The sequence below is a fragment of the Aulonocara stuartgranti genome (genome assembly GCF_965226115.1).
Source record: "Aulonocara stuartgranti genome assembly, chromosome: 12".
Taxonomy (NCBI): domain Eukaryota; kingdom Metazoa; phylum Chordata; class Actinopteri; order Cichliformes; family Cichlidae; genus Aulonocara; species Aulonocara stuartgranti.
In genome coordinates, this window is record NC_138948.1 from 24,368,663 (window position 1) to 24,388,898 (window position 20,236).

The 20,236-nt window shown below is 40.9% G+C and overlaps 3 protein-coding genes across 5 annotated transcripts in view; all 3 read left to right on the forward strand.

Annotated features, from left to right (window-relative positions):
- Positions 1-5,690, forward strand: part of pebp4 (phosphatidylethanolamine binding protein 4) — a 53,511-nt gene extending 47,821 nt beyond the window's left edge. Inside the window, exon 7 of one of the 2 annotated variants that reach the window (XM_082554052.1) lies at positions 4,236-5,665. In XM_082554052.1, coding sequence (XP_082410178.1) covers positions 4,236-4,327 — 92 coding nt within the window. In that variant the 3' untranslated portion in view covers positions 4,328-5,665. Of the gene's footprint in view, positions 1-4,235 lie in introns of both variants that reach the window. The other variant, XM_082554051.1, reaches the window with a different exon arrangement.
- A 4,761-nt stretch (positions 5,691-10,451) lies between these two features.
- On the forward strand, positions 10,452-19,371 carry egr3 (early growth response 3). Of its 2 annotated transcripts, none has more exons than XM_082554658.1 (2): positions 10,452-10,944; positions 13,651-19,371. In XM_082554658.1, the coding sequence occupies exons 1-2, from the start codon at positions 10,791-10,793 to the stop codon at positions 14,727-14,729; spliced, it is 1,233 nt and encodes a 410-aa protein (XP_082410784.1). In that variant the 5' UTR covers positions 10,452-10,790; the 3' UTR covers positions 14,730-19,371. The 2 variants fall into 2 exon arrangements, with proteins under 2 accessions (XP_082410784.1, XP_082410785.1); XM_082554659.1 differs by lacking the exon at positions 10,452-10,944 and adding an exon at positions 11,226-11,498.
- Positions 19,372-19,495: 124 nt separating this feature from the next.
- bin3 (bridging integrator 3) overlaps positions 19,496-20,236 on the forward strand; it is a 40,455-nt gene continuing 39,714 nt past the window's right edge. Inside the window, exon 1 of the mRNA XM_082554660.1 lies at positions 19,496-19,628. Within this exon, the coding sequence (XP_082410786.1) occupies positions 19,621-19,628 (8 nt within the window). The 5' untranslated portion in view covers positions 19,496-19,620. The remainder of the gene's footprint in view (positions 19,629-20,236) is intronic.

Consider the following 20,236-nt stretch of genomic DNA (forward strand, 5'->3'; position numbering starts at 1 on the left):
ACTGATGGGGACAGCTGGTTTGTTACACAAGGAACTACAGGGGGGCTGCGCTCTTGGCATGGGGCACAGGGGCGTCATCGTAGGGAATCCCCATTGCTCTGGCTGTCCCTGACTGGAGGCTGCCCCCGTGCCAGGGTTGGGGAGGGGGGCAGCCGTGGGCACTCAGACCCTTGTGATACTTGTCAGCCACTTGGCAAGCCCTTAATATGTCCTGCTACTGTTTGGTGCCGACGAGTCAGTTTGTCAAGGGAAACAGTGTTACAATGCCGGGAGGGAAACCCCAAGGCCTCGAGAGAAGCCTTGGGGTGATGTTTCAGCCTACACGTTAGTTTGCACATACGCTGTTCGCGCGTCGAGCATTCCACGTCCTGACTTGAAGCTCAGCAGCTGGTATCGACTGATCAGAAGCAAAAACTATGATGAGTAAAAAAGAGAAGATAAGAATGAAAAAAAAAATTGGCCATGTGTTCTGTATTATTTTTTTTTTTGTCCCTGATAAATTGTTGGGAAGGCGACAGTCACGTCATGCGAATGAATGGCTCACAGTGGCGTTAGCTGCTGGATCGTACACATTGCCTATCTTGCTTCCTAGAGCCCCTACTGCCAGCTCAGCACACTCCACAGTAATTGAAGCCATTTGCAATGTTGCAGTGTGATAATGGGCAGATCCATGTCTACCACCCACCCACAGCCTCTACCATTAATCAGAGCTGCGTGGAGTCAAGAGAGCCAGGATTTGGTTGCTACAGCAGGCCTGAGTTTCAGCCAGGAGTCGGCTGCCTTAAAGGAACACTTTAACGTGTTGAATTTTGGCTGGTTGTGTTTTTTCTATGTGTCTTTTTTTTTTTTTTTACAGAGTCTTGACAGGCTCGGAGTAAAAGTTAAAGTGTCTTGACTTTTCCTCAACTTCCCTTATCCACAAATATCTTTATAGTATTTCTAAAATGGGTTACTTCCAGCTGACACAATATAAGTATAAGTGAAGTAATTTGTTAATGAGTCACTTAGTTGATAATTAAGAAACTCATGAAAATCAGAAAGATATCTGCTGCTTCCAGCTTCTCATAATTTCCTTTGGGATGAGTGAAGAAAACACAGCAATTGATAATGAAAATGAGAGTTGCACACTTTTTTTAAAAAAGTAATGAGGATTTTGGAGTAATTGAATAAAATCCAATAATGAAATGTAACAATAAAATACAATTTAACAATAAATCTGTGTTGACAGTGTTTCATATATGGACGTTGCCTCAAAGAAGCAGCGGCGTTTAAAGGTGGGAAGCAAAGATTAGTGTCACCAATTCTGCATCTGACCAAATATGAGATATGCTAAGAATCCCTGCTTATCTTCATGAGTTACGGTGTTGATGGACAGCCAGGAAAATGTTGCAGATCAATATGATGTGTCAGCGAAGTTGATCTTTCATTTAGTGGTTTGTATGGGAGTTTTTCAAAATGATCCTATGAATTCTTCAGTTGTGGCCAAAACATGTTTTGGTTGTTTTTTTTGCCAGGTCAAAAAGACCAAATTGTAATTATGAGTCAACATTTGTGCCAAATTTGAAGAAGCACCCTGAAGGTGTTCCAGAGATGATATATTCACGAGAATAGTTGATTATTCCGATAAACTGTTATGAAAAATAATTCTTTGAGTCATTTCTCGATGCTAGTCATTATCCGGTCCTGCCTCTCCAGTGTGATGAGCTCTCTCCTCTCCGTTTTATATAATTGGAAACTCAGTATTTCCAGCATAGAGAGAAACAGAGTGGCCAACTATAATTCAACAATTCCCCTCAAGATTGAAGCGCTTTAGCTACTGCTGTGTTTACGGTAAGCTCCGACACACTCACACTGACCCTGTTTAAGCATCCCCGAAGAACTGTTCTGTGTCCGACCCCTGACCTCTGACAGATACAAAGAAATTAAGGTTGCGTTTTGCTTTAGTTATAACTATGAATCCTGCGTGAAGAGCTCTTAGCCTGATATGATTCCTTCGACACTACCACAAAGCAGCATCACTTGGGTTTTTTTAGTATTTCTGAGACACTGTAAGAGGTTTAACAGGGACACCGCCCACACCACTAAATGTAGCAGTTCTGTGTCACCTCACAGCAGTCCTGATCTTTCTGCCATGCCCAGACGTGGAAGCAAGGTGGAAACAAAAGGAGAGGCAGGAAGACTTTAAGATCGCCCTCAGGTCCCACACTATCTGTCCTTTCCATGAACACGCAGATGGGAGAGGCGGAAACGCGTCTCGGCACTACAAACAGGCACCAGCCTATTTTAAGGTCACTTACGAGTCTAGGCGTTTGCGGGGTACCAGCCAGTGTGATAGCACTAGATATTCTGAATTTGCCTCATTTTGGATTTTGCCCAATGATTGCACAGCTTTAGATGGGATTATGTGGGTAAAGCCTTACAAGCAGCGCCTGGTTTCTACTCTCTGTTTGATCATCATGCTACAATAAAACAATCGCCAGTGTGACATGCTCTATTAGAGGAAATGTTTCCTTGTATTATGGTAGGTTTTTCCCTATGAGTAAGGGTAAGTGAAAGTTTGAATATTAAAGCATGACTGTCATGAGGTTCAACTCTGCCACATGACTCATCAACTATATCCCTATATTGAGGCAAAATAGGGATATAGCTGCCGTCTGTCCCCTCACCCCTTTTTTTTAATTTTTTTTTTTTAAGTGGTGTCTCTAAGGGTGTGAGGGACCTTATTGTGGACATGCAGGGGATCTGCAGAGGCGGTGCATTATCTGTGACTGAAGCACAGACCAGAAGGGGCACTGGAAGCATGCCCTATCATACAGATAGGTCACTTGACTCCATTGCCCTCACTTGATTATCAGAGACCTTTCTCCAGGCAGCTCTCATTCAAGGAGAGGACCTGGCAAGATTCGGGTACTCATCTGCTCATCTCCCAGTTATTATTCATCATTTTCCCCCCACCCGCCCCAGCTGAGCTCAGAACTTGACCCGAAGTTGCGAACACTCTGAGGTGTCAGTCTTAAAAGCTAAATCAAATTGGTGAGAATCGGGGGAAACGGTTGTGTAATTATTAAAACGTATATCAAATATATATACTCGACTTTAAAATTTGATAGGAGCTAGGTGCAGTAATGTCTGCTGGAAAAAGCGTGAAAATTATAACCATGTACAAGACATTTTGTGCTACATGTAAATGAACCCTTCTGATTTGTTTCTGCATTGATGGGGTAGGGGGTGGGTGAGTGCACTTGATGTCTGTGGCACTGGCAAAGCGTATTTCTTCTCCCATATCTCATTCAAAAATGCCGGAGGATACAAATGTGGCTCTCTGATGGTGAAAACAGCTACAGTGAGGGCCTGTAAAGCAGCTGCAGCGAGAGGTCAAAAGCAGTAATTTTTTTTTTTTTTTCTATCCAGGCATAGTCAGATTTGACCCCAAACTGTGAGGCCACTCTCTCTACAGATTTGGACTATTTCAATAGTTGGCTTTCTATTCAAAAGATGACTTTCCGACGCTATTCTTGAGCAGCTGTTAATGTAATTACTGCGCATACGGAAATACCAGGATGTCAGTGATTCCCTGGATTACAGAGCAAAGCAGCAAAGCATTGTCTTACGCGCACCCAAACATATGAAGACACAGATAGACAGACATTCGTTCTGCTGTTGAAGTTTGCAAGTTGAAAGCATGCAGGGTTTTCTTTCCCTGGAATGATAATTGTGATTTTTTTTTTTTCGTCCTTTTTTTGTGTGTTAAGGGAGAGGAAGCTGCAGGGAATCAGCGGTTGTCAAAATCTAAGAAGTGATATTGTCATACCAGCCGGATGGCCGTCTGGTGTTTGTTTAAAAGGGGAGGGAAGAAAAAAAACAGTCCAGGCGATTGAATCATATCTTCTTGCCAATACGTCCTTGCGTTCCCACCTCCATCATTACAGCAACATGTTTTATTTTCAGCAGTGCTGTTCTCAGTGACTCACATCCCAGAGCCATGTGCTGCTCAGTTAGGCCTCAGATGCCCTAAACACAGACCAAGTGGTCATAAGAAATGCTCTTGTAATCCACCGGAGACTAAAATGTACTTTATTTATATACAATATTGCTTATTATCTAACAGATAATAATAATTTATTGAAATCAATCTGAAAACGGTTTCAGATCAGAGTGAAAAGTGAGTACATTTCCCCTCCAAGTGTCTGTAAATACTTATAAATATCTTTGTGTTTGTCTCCCCGCTCCCACAGGTAAATGGGATTTTCAAGCCTTCATCACAAGTTTTGATCTGGGAGAGCCCGTGGCTACTCTTCAGTTTCTCACCCAGAACTACAAAGACTAGAGGATGCTCAGATGCCTGAAATGGAAGAAGAAGAATCTGTCAGTAGACAAATATGAAAGATTTCTCCTCACTTTTACTCTATCAGCAATTACTAAACAGCATACATTCTTCAAGCTTGCACAAGCGAGCCCTCTTTGCCTTTATCTTATCATTACGTTAGAGAGCGAGATTTCCTCTTTGTGTTACACCAGCTGCTTAGGGTTTTGATCTCGGCCCGTATCTCTTGTCACGTGGTACGGAGCAAAGGATTTGGGAGGTAGAATTTAGCTTTACCAGGGGGTTTCTTATTAGTTTCCGAACACTGTCGACAAGAGAAGGAAGACGGCCTGATATCACAACTCTGTGTGGAAAGAGTTGATTCTAATTCAGGGGCGGAAACACGTCAGGGCCAAAAAAAGGAAGTGGGAGGTGAAACCGAGACCGCAACACAGCCGGATGCCGCAGTGGAACTTGAACCAAAATACTCTAGTGACAGGGCAGGGGAGGAGCCACAGGGCCTGTCATGCTCCAAGTGAAAGGAACTTACTGTTTGTGTAATTGTTTATCATATTTCCATTGACCACTGGAAACAATGAGCTGCTTTCATGCGCTTGATTGATTTATCTGAAGTAAAGGCTGCTGTGATCTAAACGTGTCCTTGAGTGTAACTTTGGGACAGCAAAGCCAGTTTGAACTTTGCACAGTTGCGTAAGAGCCTCACCTGGCAAGTCTGTAGAGGATGATGCGGATAAACTTTTCAACCCTTTCGCGATGAGATACTTTTCAGACCTCGCAGGTCTTTGTAGAAGGTGGGTCAGAGGACCCCCCACGCCATGAGGAATATCGGTTTCTAACCAGCAACTCTCCTCTGGGAGAGGCTTGTATCAATACCCCAGATGTCTGAAAAAGGCTGGATTTACATCAGTGACTTTGATGTCCTGATGATCAATCTCTAGTTGGTGGTTTCATTGACCTTAATTTGGTGTCTCATCGGTGGGCTAGGCGGGAGTAGGTAATGGAGGTTTTTGTTCCTTTGGTGGTTAAGCCAGCCTTGGTTAAAACCCTTACGCGGCCCCTCCGTGAACTCTGGGAGATCATTGATCAACTTGTCCTGCGTTTGCTTTGTTTGCCTCCCCGACTTAGCATTCAAAGCAGCCAAGTCAACAAACAAAAACAACCATAAGCACACAGTTTGTCAGTGAATCCATTGCTTTTGAATAAATGTTAAGTATCTGTCGGTTTGAAAATTACTCTTGACCTTGATTTACCCATCTTATTTGACTTATGAAATCACATTTTTAACAATTGGCAAGTCGAGTATAATTCCACACTCATTGTGAAGCATGCCAAGTGGGAGAGCATTCTTCCAAAAAACCACCTACTTGAATCCATCAGTACACCACTGAAATGCCAAGATTTGTACTTCCAAATACACTGTGCATTTTTTTCCCTGCTTTATATCTTGGAGATATCCTGCCAAAACAGCTGGGTTTTGCCACTCAGCTTCCTTGAATGTGTTTATTTTTACTCCGAATGTCAGGAGAGTTGAAATATTATGATTAAGAAAAACTGACAGCTGTAGTTCATCGCTGCACAGTATATTGCACTTCTCTGAAAAAGCTTCTCACATCCCCTGATGATATGGGAAAGGCATTTAATATTTTTTTAATTTATTCAAACTTAGATTAATTAAAAGGAATTTGTATAATCAATTCAATTGCCTAACCACCGCTGAGTGATCTAATATGCATGTTTACTTGGAGTCTCCATTCTTCTTTTCTCTTCGCTGCAGAAGTAGATTTATTTCACTGAACTTCATCACTTACTGTGAGCAGTGGCAAAGTGAACTCGACGGCATGATCCGCTCACCATTTTGCACACGTGTTTCTGTGCGTTTAACCTCGACAGAGTGGCATTGTCTTTATATGAATCTCAGTGTGTGTTTTAGCCCACCTGGAAATTTGAGTCCCAATTCTAAAAACAAAAGTTCACGTGATTATCCAGGTTTTTAGGCACTATTGAACACTTGTTTACATTCAACAACAAGGAATCCAGAATTTTAAAATACACCTCTTGACCTCTAAAGATTTTTTGCTGAGGTATCTGTGCTGGCCCTGCTTTCTAAATGCACATTGGTATCCATATTAGTGAAGCTCTACTACAAATGGCAGACTCAATAGGGAGATAACTTAAATACCTTTATGGTTGCATGTCTTAAAAATAAAGCTAAAAGCTTATGTATTATATTTTACATTCTCCCCTCAAACTGTACAGAGTGTAACCATTAGACCATTAACCTTAGTGGTTTTACAAAGCCATTTACGATGTGTTTCTCATTCACACACAAGTCCCGAGTTACTGGCATACCATACGAAACAGCCTCAGGTTCAATTCAAGTACACTGGCTTGTGGATCACGCCGGCAACTCTATAATTACTGGAAAATCTTCTCTACAACTGGATCTACAGTACAAGAGAAGTTATGAGGTTAAAAGCAGGTGATTCCTTAATGTACTTTAATTTTACAGGTATGTGTGCAGGATAAAGTTAGCATCAATAAAAGGACTGTTTTAAAAGGACCCTTCGGAATATCAGGTAGTAATTGGACAATGATAGTATCAGGGGGGAAGGTAGAGTTTGTTCTTACTGGGCTATCCTCATCTGCTGCCTGGAAAACAATAATAAGGCACACTAAGGAGACGAGCCTTAAATCTGCATAGGAAGAATATTTCTCTCTAACTTGATTACACTTCTTCCACTGTCCTTTGTGCCAAATTTAAAATTTTACATAGATAGGGGATAATATCTTGATCCTTTTTACCATGTTAAATGTCTGAAACTTGGTATACACTGTTATCTCCAATAGTTTGAAGTTGGAGGCACCTTTATACTACAGACTGTATCTGAAGGATATTCAGATACAGATATGTTTCAGAAAAGCAAAACCACTTCAGCTGGCGGCTAAAATGAGCCCAGCTGCATAGTCAAGGTAACGTTATTTTACCCATAGGCAAGGTAAATTTGCTTTACAGAAAAACTGATAGCATTTGGCATCCCTTCAAAAACACGCATAGATGTCTCGGGTAAAAACAATCCTTTTGGCTTGATTGTGATCCCAGTAAAAAATGGCCTGATGAGTTTATGGACTCAAGCACTAGTTCAACATATTGTTGAATATAACACCATCTTTATTTTGTACTTCATTCAATTTGAAAAGAGGAGAGGTTTTAGGCATATAATGTCAGCTGCATGTCCCTTATTTTCTGTCAGGTCTCTGGGTTGTTTGTTGCAAATTCTTCTCAATTGGATGATGTACTAGTGTGACTATGATGTAAATTAATAAACCATATGCCCAATTTTAAAAAGTTAAGAAATTGGTGGATGAAGTTAACTTTAAAGTAATCAATAACCTGTCAGAATTGGCACTGAAACTTACAAACAGGAAGTGAGATCATATCTTACCAGTTGTTTCACGCAGCAAACATGGGACACTCTTTTTATTTCTTTGCAAAAGCATGATCATGATTGTGTTTAGCTGGTTGCAAAAGCTTAAAAAATGGAGGACTGAATAATCTGGCGTGTTAACTAAAGTTTCAACCGAGAGGAGTGGTTAATAATAGGGCGGCACTTCTGTTCTATTATTACATTATGGAGTGAAAAGGGACTTATTAGCACTGTTCCTCAGTATTACAAATCATCACAGAAAAATGTCACTCTGCCGGAAACCCATAGTAAAATGCCGTACGCTGTTTTCAGGTTTGGACATGCCCCAACTCAAGCCACCATGATGATTGTGCCCCCTCATCGATGCTTGCAGTAACCACAGGTTACACAAGAACAGCACAGGAAATAATAAAGAATGTAAATTTGCAGGCAGTGTAACTTTCCAACTCCTTTAATAGTAAGGAAAAAACACTTTAGCTATCCCCATGAAGCTTGGAAAAACAAAACTTATTTGCCTGCACATCCACACTGACTGGGAAGTTTCCTGCTTTATAGTAAGCATGTGCTTCCATGGAATCCCTGTATGCAAAAGAGCCCGGACACTGCAGTCAAAGAGATCTAACGCCGCAGGGCCATGGACAAACAACGCAGGCCTGCCTCATGTGCCCCGGCTCACAGTCGAGGAAATAAAACAGCAACAGGTACGGTAGGTGTTCCAGCTCGACTGTTCAACTTTCCAACCACAGAGCCACCACCCGGCACTTCCCTTTGGCGAGATACACTGCAGTACAGAAGGTCCTCAGTCATGCCGATGGGATTCTGATTGATTTGCATCTATAGACATAACAGTTGAGGAAGCCTTTTTCCATGGATCACTGCATTGATGAACTCATGCATTTTTGCAAGATGACAGTAATATAAGATGATAAATAGTGATTTTAGAAACATTATTATGAATAATCTCATCCTATCAGGTTTTCCTGCTACTAAAATACAAAACTTAATTGAAAACCTTCTGATAATGTTTAAAAGGCAAATTGATGTTCTGCAACTTTTACTTTCACCCCTGGCAAACAGAATCAAGACAAATTTAACTCGCGATGCCCTTTGACCTGGGCCAGTGTAAAAAAAGTTGATACAGTGAGCAAGCCGAGGGAATGAATCAGTATGACGTGATGAAGCCAAAACAGAAAATCTATATTCAGCCTGTTATAAGAATGTTGCAATTCGAATCAAGTTTACCGGGATAACTGCTGTCTGCTTAACCGATTTAAGGTATCCTACAAGAGCGGAGTGAAGACACCCTGAGGGGGACAGCCCACTGGTATGACTGACACTCATAAAACGCAGACACGAGCACATGGAGGACTCAGTAATGAGACATACGAGATCACTGGCTGATCTGTTTGTATAAGCCCCCTAAACACTGAGCATGATTCAGACTAATTCTCCCACACTGTTTACACTTCTGGTTCATTGAGGTACTATTAATTTCTCAGGTCTGAAATATTCAAGCTCTGACATTTCATTCAGTATTTTCTGAGAATGTTGCACAGGCCTGCGTGGCTTACATTGACACAGCAGCAGCAATGGAAAATCGATTTAAAGAAACCTTTCTTAAAATCATTAATTAGGAGTGAAACCATTCAAAGATCGTGAGTGGATGGTGACTCCAAAGCTTTTTATTTTTTATTATCTTTTCTCTCTTTGTTTTTAACTTTTAGTGTAATAAACCAAATTACATGGGTGTATTTAAAAATAAAAAAGAAGTTGGGGTTTTTTTCTGTTTTTTTCACAAGTTGGTGAAAAGCGAGCCATGACGCTTTGTCCACTGTCATCTCTTTAAACGTCTGTGGCTTCCGATCACTTTTCCACTACTACCACCCGGAACTCACATGTCCAAATACAGACATTTAGGGGCGGGGCCGGACACTGCCTTATTTGGAGTTTCCACTTAAGCGGTCACTGGGGCTCCAAGTCTAAGCAAGCCTGTGGATTTGCAAAGCCCTTGCAATATTTACAAACGATTAACTTCGCCATTTACTGCATTTCTGCGACAATGATGCTGCATGAAAAGGAGTCAGTGTTCTGCAACGAGCATGTAGGAAGGTACAAAGTGTGTTTGTGTGTGTGACAATGAAGAGCACTTACACTTTCAATATTCAAGTTTGTGGCTTTAGCTTTGAAAGGGAAAAAAACAGGCCTGGGAGTAAAGTCAACAAAAAAAAAATTCACTATTTGGTTAGTTTGGGCAGAATGTTAAGAAACAACTTGTGATAGTAAGCAGTGTACTGTCTCAGCAACAATCCCCAACGCCACAACACACTCTGTTACTGTCTCACACACACACACACACATGCATAACTAGCCGGCTGTGTGCCTGATAAATGCACATGAGGACTGACAATAAAGATAAGTGCTGCTGAATCATTGCAATGTTTCCACAAGGACGGGAACACATGAGAGCCGCGGGTCTTCCTGAAGAAGGACGCAGCTGGATGTGGCATGTGGATTTTGTAAACTTTGCAGCTATCTGTCTGTCGGAGCCTTTTTGCCTCCACTGTAGTTTCCACCGACTGACGCGTGGAGAGCCTGGCGCTAGGCGCCCATGTCCATATATGGTCATCTACGTCACACAAATGTTCCATCCCCCTATTTAATACGGGCAGACTGGAGTCCCCTATCCAGCTCCAATAGAGCAAGTAGAGCTGCTCTTGTGCAACCAACACCACCACCTCCTCCATTGATTCACAGACTTCAAATTCCCCCACAAGCAGCCCATCAGCTTCCACAGTGATCAGATTAATAACAACAATAGCCTGTGATCACACAGGGGGAGATAACCGGCGCTGCTCATCCTCCGCGGGATACTTGGATAGCTACAGCAACAGGATTCATTCCTGCTCCTCTCTCTTTTTTTCACGCCCGATCCACACCTGTGTTTTCCACTTTGAGAACACCCGGTGTTTTTTTCTTTTTCTGTAACTGTCTGGGATACCTGCGCGTTGCCCTTTATAAATGTCGGACTGAATATAACTGCTATGACAGGGAAACTAGCGGACAAGATCCCTCTTACCATGAGCAGTTTAATAAACACGATCCCTGACAGTCTCTACCCAGAAGAGGACATCCCGACGTCTATGAATATTTTCACCAGTACGGAATCCATTAATCACTATTCACAGATGAACACAGGTAAGACCTTGATCTACTTTTGAGAGAGTGTGTGTGTGTTTTAAGAAAAGTGGCTCAAACTGCGATGCGCGCGGACGGCAACAGTTGTCTCGGGGCTTTGGAGCACCTGTTTGCGCTTAGGCTGTTGCGCACAAAGGCACAATTCTAACCTGGACTTTTTTCTTTTCTTGTTTTTTTTGAGAGGGTTCAGGTGAACATCGCCCTCTTTACATTAGACAGACTACGCAAAAAATGCCACTCAGTTGATCGTGTGTGTTTTTACTGCTGTCGTTATCATAATTCCATTGTCCGTACAGCCGAGATGCCAGGATTTCAGCCCGAAAAAGCCAACTGCTGCCTACTCACGCGTAGAAAAAACTTTTAAAACATCGGCTCACGTGTTTCATTTAAGTAGCGATGCGTAGCTTAAAGTGGCTTTAATTCAACAAAGCTGAAGCGCGTTTGAGTAAATGTCTGGATGTGAAAGGTTGTGTGAGTGGAAAACGGCTAATTTGCGCAAAGTCCATTAAAAAAAAACCGCGCAGGGCTCCGTGGCTGAATCTGAGATCTTTACGGTGAGGGAAAATGTGTTTAATTAGGCCTATGTGGTCAAACTCCACTGTCACCGATTTGTTCATCTAATATCCCGCAAAGATGGGTCAACTACTTTAGACAATGACTCTCATTCACAACTCTATTAGCATGTCAGATTTTAGTAGGCGTGTGTGGCCGCTTTCCCCCCTATATGAAACACGTTTAGACGTCAGGGCCCTGAACCTGCTTATATTCAGTGAGTGGCAAGGCCGGATATATTAACTGATTTATCGCGTAGTCCAAATCGGGCTAACATATTTATATTTAATTCAGACGCCTACCTAAAGTCGACTTGTTGTTCGGCTCAGTGTCGTGGATTGGCATTAAATCAATCCCTCGCTGTACAGCTTTAACCCTCTGAGATGATGGGTCAGTGATCCACGAAAATATATCAAATATTTAACTTCACGTTTCCTTTAATTTAGTAACTGTGATTTACCTGCTCCGTGCACAACTTCATGCACGACCCTCTTTTCTTTTTATTTCCTCTTCAGGTGTTTTGTTCACAGATTAAAGCAGATCTTTAGATTCATTTTAAACTGAAATATTTCCCCCTCAATTATCTCAGAGGTGTGCCTTTGAATTATCCAAGCGCCAGGTGTTACACGTGACATTTTTGGGTTTTTTTTTTAAAATTTGGAATAAATACAAGTTTATGACATACGTGTGCCATATTATTATTATTATTATTATTATTATCATTTTGTTTTGACTCGGCAGTAGAATATATTTTGAGACCTTGGTTGGGACGTTTAAAAAAATGAATGAAACTTAATAAGGAAAAAAAAGATGTTGCGGGTTACAGGAGTGTGTGTTGCTACTTTAAACCTCTCCCCTTGCTGAAATTCTCTCAGTAAACTGTAAGCCATATATTTACAATAGGTCCGTCTGTTTTTGTCCTCCTGTTTCTTTATTATTTGGGGTAAAATACAAAATTTTTAAAAAGTACAATTTGAACGTATTATGCTGTGATTTTACAGGTGGAGCAGGTGTGTGCTATGCTCTTCAAATCTGACCCATAATAAAAGAGTGGTGATTTTAATTAATGTCCCTCATTCCATTAAAATATCATATTACACAAAATACCTCCAAAAGATTTAGATTATTAGATAATAATAATAACAATAACAATAATAATAATAATAATAATAATAATAATAATAATAAACATAAACTGAGACTTGTTTTATAAATGTCATAGAAAAATATAGCTTGCTCCAAGTCTCCATGTGTTAAATGGTATGGTGCACAATGCACAGAATTTTTTCTTTTCAGCCAAATTCCAGCAGGCTGTAATTACTGGGAAGGAAAATATAAATGAAAAGAGACGTCTTTTTTAACTGCTGGCGAAGAGAGCATTCCAATTTACAAAAAAAAAAAAAAAAAAAGAAAGTCTCATATTTAATTTTTTGAGTATATAACCAGCACATGTATATGTCACCCATTAAGTACATCTGTATTTGGTGGGTTTTAAGGCATCTTATGACAAAGTCAAATGTGCACGAGAGACTGTTCGTTCTTGGTTGAAGTGTGAGCGATAGAAAATATCAAGGAAATTTTGTGAAATGGGGTAGGAAACACGTAAAATTCCTCCCAGATGTTCTTTGTTGCGTATGTGTTTTGAATCCTTGAGCATGATGGATGTGGCGTCTGCCTTTATAATCCTCCCTGCTGTAAAGAAATCAAATCTTGCCATTCAGTTTGGCTGTCCTCCTGAGGGACACAATGACTGGATCAAAGGGGGTGTTTAGGTCTTGATTTATGAGAGCTTGTGGGATCTGAGAGAGAGAGGAGCGAGAGAGAGACACCCTTCTCTCAGATGCAGCAGTCAGTCACTTAACTTACAGGTCCGACAGCGTTCACATTTCTTTATGAACTCTATGGGACTTCTTTCCTTTTTCATCATTTGTTGTCTGTTGCACAGGTATGCATAACATCTGAATTCCGGACAAACCTTGAGGACTGCCGCTTAAAGTTCATGTAGCCAAGTTTTGTTTTTGTTTTTTTCTCCAGAGAGTACGCCATGTTATTACTTTCTTGGGCTTTTCTTATGAAATGATTACATTTCAAATTCACATATGAGCCATCACGTTGATGATTTATTCATGTGTGTTTTTATTTGCTTTCATCTAGATAATATCATGGATCTGGGCATGGGAAGCGAGAAAGCAACCTCGGAGATTCAGTATGGATCCAGCTTCCAGTCCAACCGCAGCGGGCAGACTGTCACCTACTTGGGGAAGTTTGCCTTTGACACTCCTCCTTCAGGTGGCATTGGTGGCTCTGGCTGGTGCTCTGATAACAATATCATCAGTCTTGTGAGCGCGGGGATCCTCGGTGTTTCTCCATCACCCAGCACAGTAACGACACAAACATCATCCTCCGCAGCAAGCATGGGCGGACAGACGTCAGACATGGAGCAGGTATATGGTCCACCACTGCCTGCTTATTCCACCTGTGGTGACCTGTACCAGGATCAGGTCTCCTTTCACCACAGCCCTGCCACCAGCACCCCTCTAGCCTACCCTGGCAATGACTATCACTCCACATCAAAAGCCTCCATGGATGGCAGTCTTTTCTCCATGATCCCCGACTACAACCTTTTCCACCATCAAGGGGAGGTCGGCGTGATGGAGCACAAGCCCTTTCAGACCATGGACCCCATCCGAGTCAACCCTCCACCCATCACGCCTCTGGAGACCATCAGAGCATTCAAAGACAAGCAGCAAATTCACCCAGGTTTCATCGGCGGGCAGCAGCACCCACCTCAGCACCACCCCCCACCACAGACACTCACCCTAAAACCCATCCGACCACGGAAGTACCCCAACCGTCCCAGCAAAACCCCGGTCCACGAGCGGCCGCACGCCTGTCCGGCAGAGAACTGTGACAGACGCTTCTCGCGCTCAGACGAGCTCACGCGTCACCTCCGCATCCACACGGGTCACAAACCCTTCCAGTGCCGAATATGCATGCGCTCCTTCAGCAGGAGCGACCATCTGACCACACACATTCGCACGCACACGGGTGAGAAACCCTTCTCCTGTGAGTTCTGTGGACGCAAGTTTGCCAGAAGCGACGAGCGAAAGAGACACGCAAAGGTGCACCTGAAACAGAAGGACAAGAAGCCAGCTGACAAGAGCAGTGGGGCAGCTGGGAGCCACAGCTCGCCGCCCAGCTCCTGCGGGGGGCCAACTGTGGGAACGTCATGACCATCACTACGTGCACTTGGACTGGACCCTCACCACACACAATAAAGAGACGTAGGAAGAAGGGATCACGTCTGCTATGAGATAAATAGGTGACTCTTTTCCTCTCTTTTACACCCCTGCTCTTTTCAGTTCCTTCTATTTTTGAGATGGATGCCTTTAGATTAAGTAAGAGGGGAAAGGCTGCTACGCCCTTCTCTTTCAAGCAACTCAGAGCCTCAGCTACTGTAACACAGTGCCAACACAAAGAAAGGGCACCGTGTGTATCTATAGGTTTTGGAGTGGATACACTTTTGTAAATTTGAATGAAATTTTCTAAATTGGAAGGAAGCCAGAATCCAGGATAAGGGTCGAAACAGACAGAATTATGAGGGAGATGAGGAACGAGTGGTCTGGGGATGTATGCATTAATTTTAGTAGGCTGTTTAAAAGTGCAATTGGTTACATTTGTGTACCGTCATGGAAACCTTATTAGTGGCACTTGACTGTCTTTTTGTTGTGTTCTGGGGTTGTTTTTTTTCCACCTCTTTTTGAATGTTGTTTTCTCAAAGGAATGTGCCAAATGTATTGTGATGATGCAGCCAACCTTGTTCTTTTTACTGTGCCTGACATTTGCCAAAACATAGCAGTGGTATCAGCTTAGCACAAACGTTGAGTTAAAGCAAAGCTCAGATTCATTAACCACACACCAGATTTAGATTTACCTGCACAAATGAGTCAGATCTAGAGAACGACTTGACTGGGTCACACAAAGCAAAACCGATGTCTTGTCCTGTTACATGTACACACACGCCTGCAGCAATCGATGCCTTTGCCAATACTTATTTATTTGTAGTCACTGTGATACACTGGTTTGGTTTTTTTTTTGGGTTGCCTTTTTATATGGTAGCTTCATGTGGCGTTACCAGATATAATTTCTGTTGCTTTCTTTTTCCTTTTTTTTTTTTTTTTTTTAGAAAAAGCTCACCAATACTGTTCATTTCTCAGTTTTCTTGAGTTCTGCAATTATATGCAATATAGTCATGACAAATGCCACCAACCCATAAATCAAATTAACTAAGAGCACAGTTAGACGAATTGAACTGTTTAAATAAGCACTGGGTTGCAAACCAGCAGTATATGAAAGTAAAGCTAAATAAGGGTAAAAAATGACAGGGGCCACTTCTGTGTGATTCTTGGAGTAAAAGGACTAAACTGCTTGGTTTTAAGTCATCGAATGAGGAGCAGTATCCCATAAGAGGAAAAGAGAAACATCCAAATCCATGTTTACATCTTTTTTTAATACAGAGAGACTGAGCTGTAAACTAACATGTTGGATTTTTTTTTTGTTGTGTTTTTTTTGTTGTTGTTGTTGTTGTACAGAATACAAATATGTATGCAGGTAGCTACAGTAGAAGTTTCACTTTTTGTACTCAAATGTCAAATGCACCATAATTCAGTATTAAATCGTGCATAAAATTTATGTGCATGCCTTCATGCACACTATGTAAATACAAATGTCTGCATAAACAAGAATTTTCAGTTGACTGAATGCTTGTGCAGAATGTGTCTTAAAGCTTTTAGTAATGTAGTTATAATACAGAATATTTTGTTGTCATAGGTGATTGCAAAAAAAAAAAACAACAACTTTTTTTGGAGCACTACAGTAGTGCCAAATATGGTGTGCTATCTCCCATTAAAAAAAAGAATAATAGCATCTGCACCATGTGTATGCTTTAAAGTGGAAACTGGTTTAAGGAAGCACTAATGTGTTCTCTGAATAAATGACAAGATTTCTTTTCTTTTTTTTACATATTGTGTATCTCCATTATAGCAATATCGGTTATTTTAATTAGCACATCTTCCCCACTGTATTTAAAATAAAAAAAGGCACTGGTTGCTCTAAGATAGATGTTCGCCCGAATGATTGGATCTTTTTTTTAATTTTTGAAGTTTATTACAGTGCAATGCTGATCATTTTCACAAATGACTCTTTAGTTAAATTGCTTAGATTTGTGCTTACAGAAGGAAACACCTTTTATGGTTTAAGGAAATATTTTGTAATATTTTCTGTGTTATAGTGATATTGACTGATATCATAACAATAACCACATTTGATAATAGTGCTTTGCTTTACTCATGGAAAGCAAGAAGGGTTTTCCCCCCTCCAAGGCTGTGTTATGGTTATGTGGTGCAAATGCAAAACATCCTAACTGACATACCAATATGACGTTTTTATCCAGTACGATAAATGTATTGTACTTTGGGGCAAAGCCAATGAAACATGTTAAAAAGAAAAATAAGACTAAGGAATAAATAAATTATTGTTGAGGCTAGCAAAAAAGACCAGATATCAAACATATCAGTAATGGATTCAGCAAACAAAACAAGAGTTAAAGAAATATTTGTGCAGTAATAACCTTGTCCATGTGATAGCATAATTCAGATTTTATATCATTTCTCAAACACCGGTCCTCTTTTTAAAAGAAACATGCTTCCTGTTATTCACCTTGACAACATTTCGAATTATTAGCTGTGCACTCTGGCTGATAATGAGTACGCTTTATGTGAGGCAAAGAATTTATATGAACAACGTTAGCAGCTGGGAAAAAAAAGAAATAAACATTTAAATGGTCAGCAAACACAGCAATCAGGCTGAAAGAGAATATGAAGAGACAAATGTAAAGGCCAACAGTAAAGTTCAGAAAAGCAATGCCACAGAGAGCACAGTGCACACAGAAATGAGCTTCCAAAGTCCATACTTTCCCTTTCCTGTTACAGTTTTCATTGCAGAGCTTCCTGGCAAGTGTCCACTTATTTTCCAATTAATTTGGCCTCAGAGAGCCTTTTCTCAGCTCATCGACGTGGTTACATGAACAGACCTCCTTGCACTTTTTGAGATAGTCTAAAAGTTAACACAGCCCTGTGCCATCTAACTGCAATTCAATGGTTTTGTATCACAGAGAGATAAATGATTCTACCGCATGGATGGACATCATCTAAAGATTTCTTTTGTGATCTAATATAATGTCACAAACAAACAAAGTCCTGAATACATTTTACTTTTGCAGACTGACACATTATGTAACCCCCTCCTTATCTGTATTGCCACATTATTGGCTTTGTAACAACGACTCATTTTCACACATTGCATTGGAGTTTGAGCGACTGCGTCTAACGTAGGTTGTATTGTCACATACATCCTCGTGGAGTCAGCACATAAGAATATATATACGGCACATGAACCAAAATGTTTTATCACTGATGCTCATCTAGATTCATTTGATGTTAGACTGTGGATTATTTTGAATTGATTTGACCCAAAGTTATGCTCTCCTCCAAGAGACAAACTGTGTTATGTTGCTTTCTGTTAAAGATTGATGTAGACTAAGGCATCTCCATGAAGCCATTTAATTACAGCTACAAACGTAATATTTATCAGTCTCACTGTTTCTGTCATTTATTGTTTTGTGGCTAAAAAAATGAGTAACCCCCCACCACCACTATCATCCCACTCCCTTAATGTAATATAGCGGCTGAACAATAGAGCCTGCTCCATGTTCTTCTGAACAACCATCTGAGTAAGGTGTGAATGGTACAGACATACATCAATCGACTGTTAAACTCAGAAACAAACCCACCACCTTTAATAATGCTTTTCCAATCATTTTTTCTTTCTTTCTTTCTTTTTTTTACGGGCTATTGTCCAATAGTGGGCAGCTGAAAGCTCTGAAATTGGAATTTGCTTCATCCCATGCTCCGTATTGGACTTGAGCCAATATCAGCGGCCATCTTTGTGCCAAACTGGGTTGCAGGGTTGGCTGATCAAAAACAATACATGATGAGAACTCCGCAGGAGCAACAAATCATAAATGTGACCTCCCTCTGCTTGCAACTGAAGGCAGCCTTGTGCTAATGTTTGTGTGCAACTGTTTGATTTGGTCTCCGTAAAGTTGGCCTAGGGCAAATCCCTAGGTTTGGGCTCATTCATGACATTTAATAACTGTAGGATTTTTTTTTAAAGAAAAGAAAAAAAAACAAACAAAAAAAAAAGATGTTTGAAGAGATCTCAATAATGTGTAGATATTATAGGTAACTCACGTCATCTTATGGACTACAGGGTGGCTTCAGGGATTTTGTGGTCTTCGGCAGTGACACTGGTGTTCAGATGGAGTCAATACTCCCTGTTTTCTGTTGTGTTGTGTTTCCTTTCATTACAAGTATCCTCATGTTTGCATGTGCACGGAAATGTTCCAAAGTGCTACCCTCAGACGCTGTAGTGGGTGGCGCTCATTTCTTTATTATGCATGAAAATAAAAAGTCTCATTGGGTGAAATGGGATAAACCTTACAACAATGCAAGACAGACAATTGGAAACACACACTGGGATAACTGTTCTGTTGGCTTTTTCTTTTTTTCTTTTTTTTTGTTCAAGAAAAACAAGGGGTCTTGTTTAAAATGTTGTGGATGTCTTTAGCCTATTTCATGTTTTTATTACCTTATAATAAGGTCCTTTTATGATGAGCTGAATATTGAAATGAATTTTACTATATCCTTGTGATGGGGAGGTGTGCTCCCCTGTTTACCTGGCACTTCAGTTTGTTGTAATGCAATTGTTTTGTTATTTCTATGTATAAGTACTTGAATAAAGAAAAATATAACTTGCCTTCAGTTTACTCGGGTGTCAAAAGAACAAAAAGGCGACGTTTCAGTCTGATATTACATTACATGTGCTTCCAAGTGACTTTTTTCCTGTCGCTGCTGTGTTCGTGTCCCACAAAACTTCCTTAGAGGAAGCAGACGCGGCTAAGCTCCGGACTTCCTGTTTTGAGCTCGACTGCTGACTGGTAGAAAGGAGTAATACTCGGAAGATAGTAAAACTACCCAATGAAACCGGAGTAAAAGTTCACTCAAAATGAGCTGGTATGTACCCTGACTACATTGTTATGAATAAAATATAACTGTAAACGATCCATTCAAGTTAATTTAGGACTGACTTGTTGACCGGGCTCGGGCTATAATCTGGAAGCGCTCACAGGCACCTATAGTGTAACTAGAGTTAGCTTTAGCGTGTCAAACCAAGTGTTTCACGAATAAAAACGTCTTCTAGTAACCTTTCCGTAAGACTAGGTTGCCCCAAAACTCTTTCTGTAAAACGTGGTCGCAAGGCTGTAGTTGTTACACACAGTTGGCACAGGATCGACAAAGTCGTTTACGAGCTACTTGTACAGTATATGTTAGCTAGCTGTTAGTTCGCCTAGTTGCTCTAAAATTAGGGAGGGAAAAATGACCTAACTGCTCTTTTAAGTTTAGGCTTCTTGTTTCTACTGTTTAATAAAATCTAGGGTTGTGGCTTTTGCTAAACGTGGAAACTTCGTGTCGTCAGTTGTCAGGTCGGACGGGTTTACGGTGAAGCAATTTAAAGGGATATAAACGTCGGTCGACAGTAATCAGCTGTGACTAGCTGGTATGTTGACACATGCTTTTGGGCTCTTTGTGAACTTTGATTTTCTAAGCAATGATAGCTGTGT

Coding starts and splice junctions, on each gene's coding strand:
- egr3 (XM_082554658.1), top strand. CDS start 10,791: ATGACAGGGAAACTAGCGGACAAGATCCCTCTTACCATGAGCAGTTTA. Junction 10,945..13,650: donor CTATTCACAGATGAACACAG/GTAAGACCTTGA, acceptor GCTTTCATCTAG/ATAATATCATGGATCTGGGC.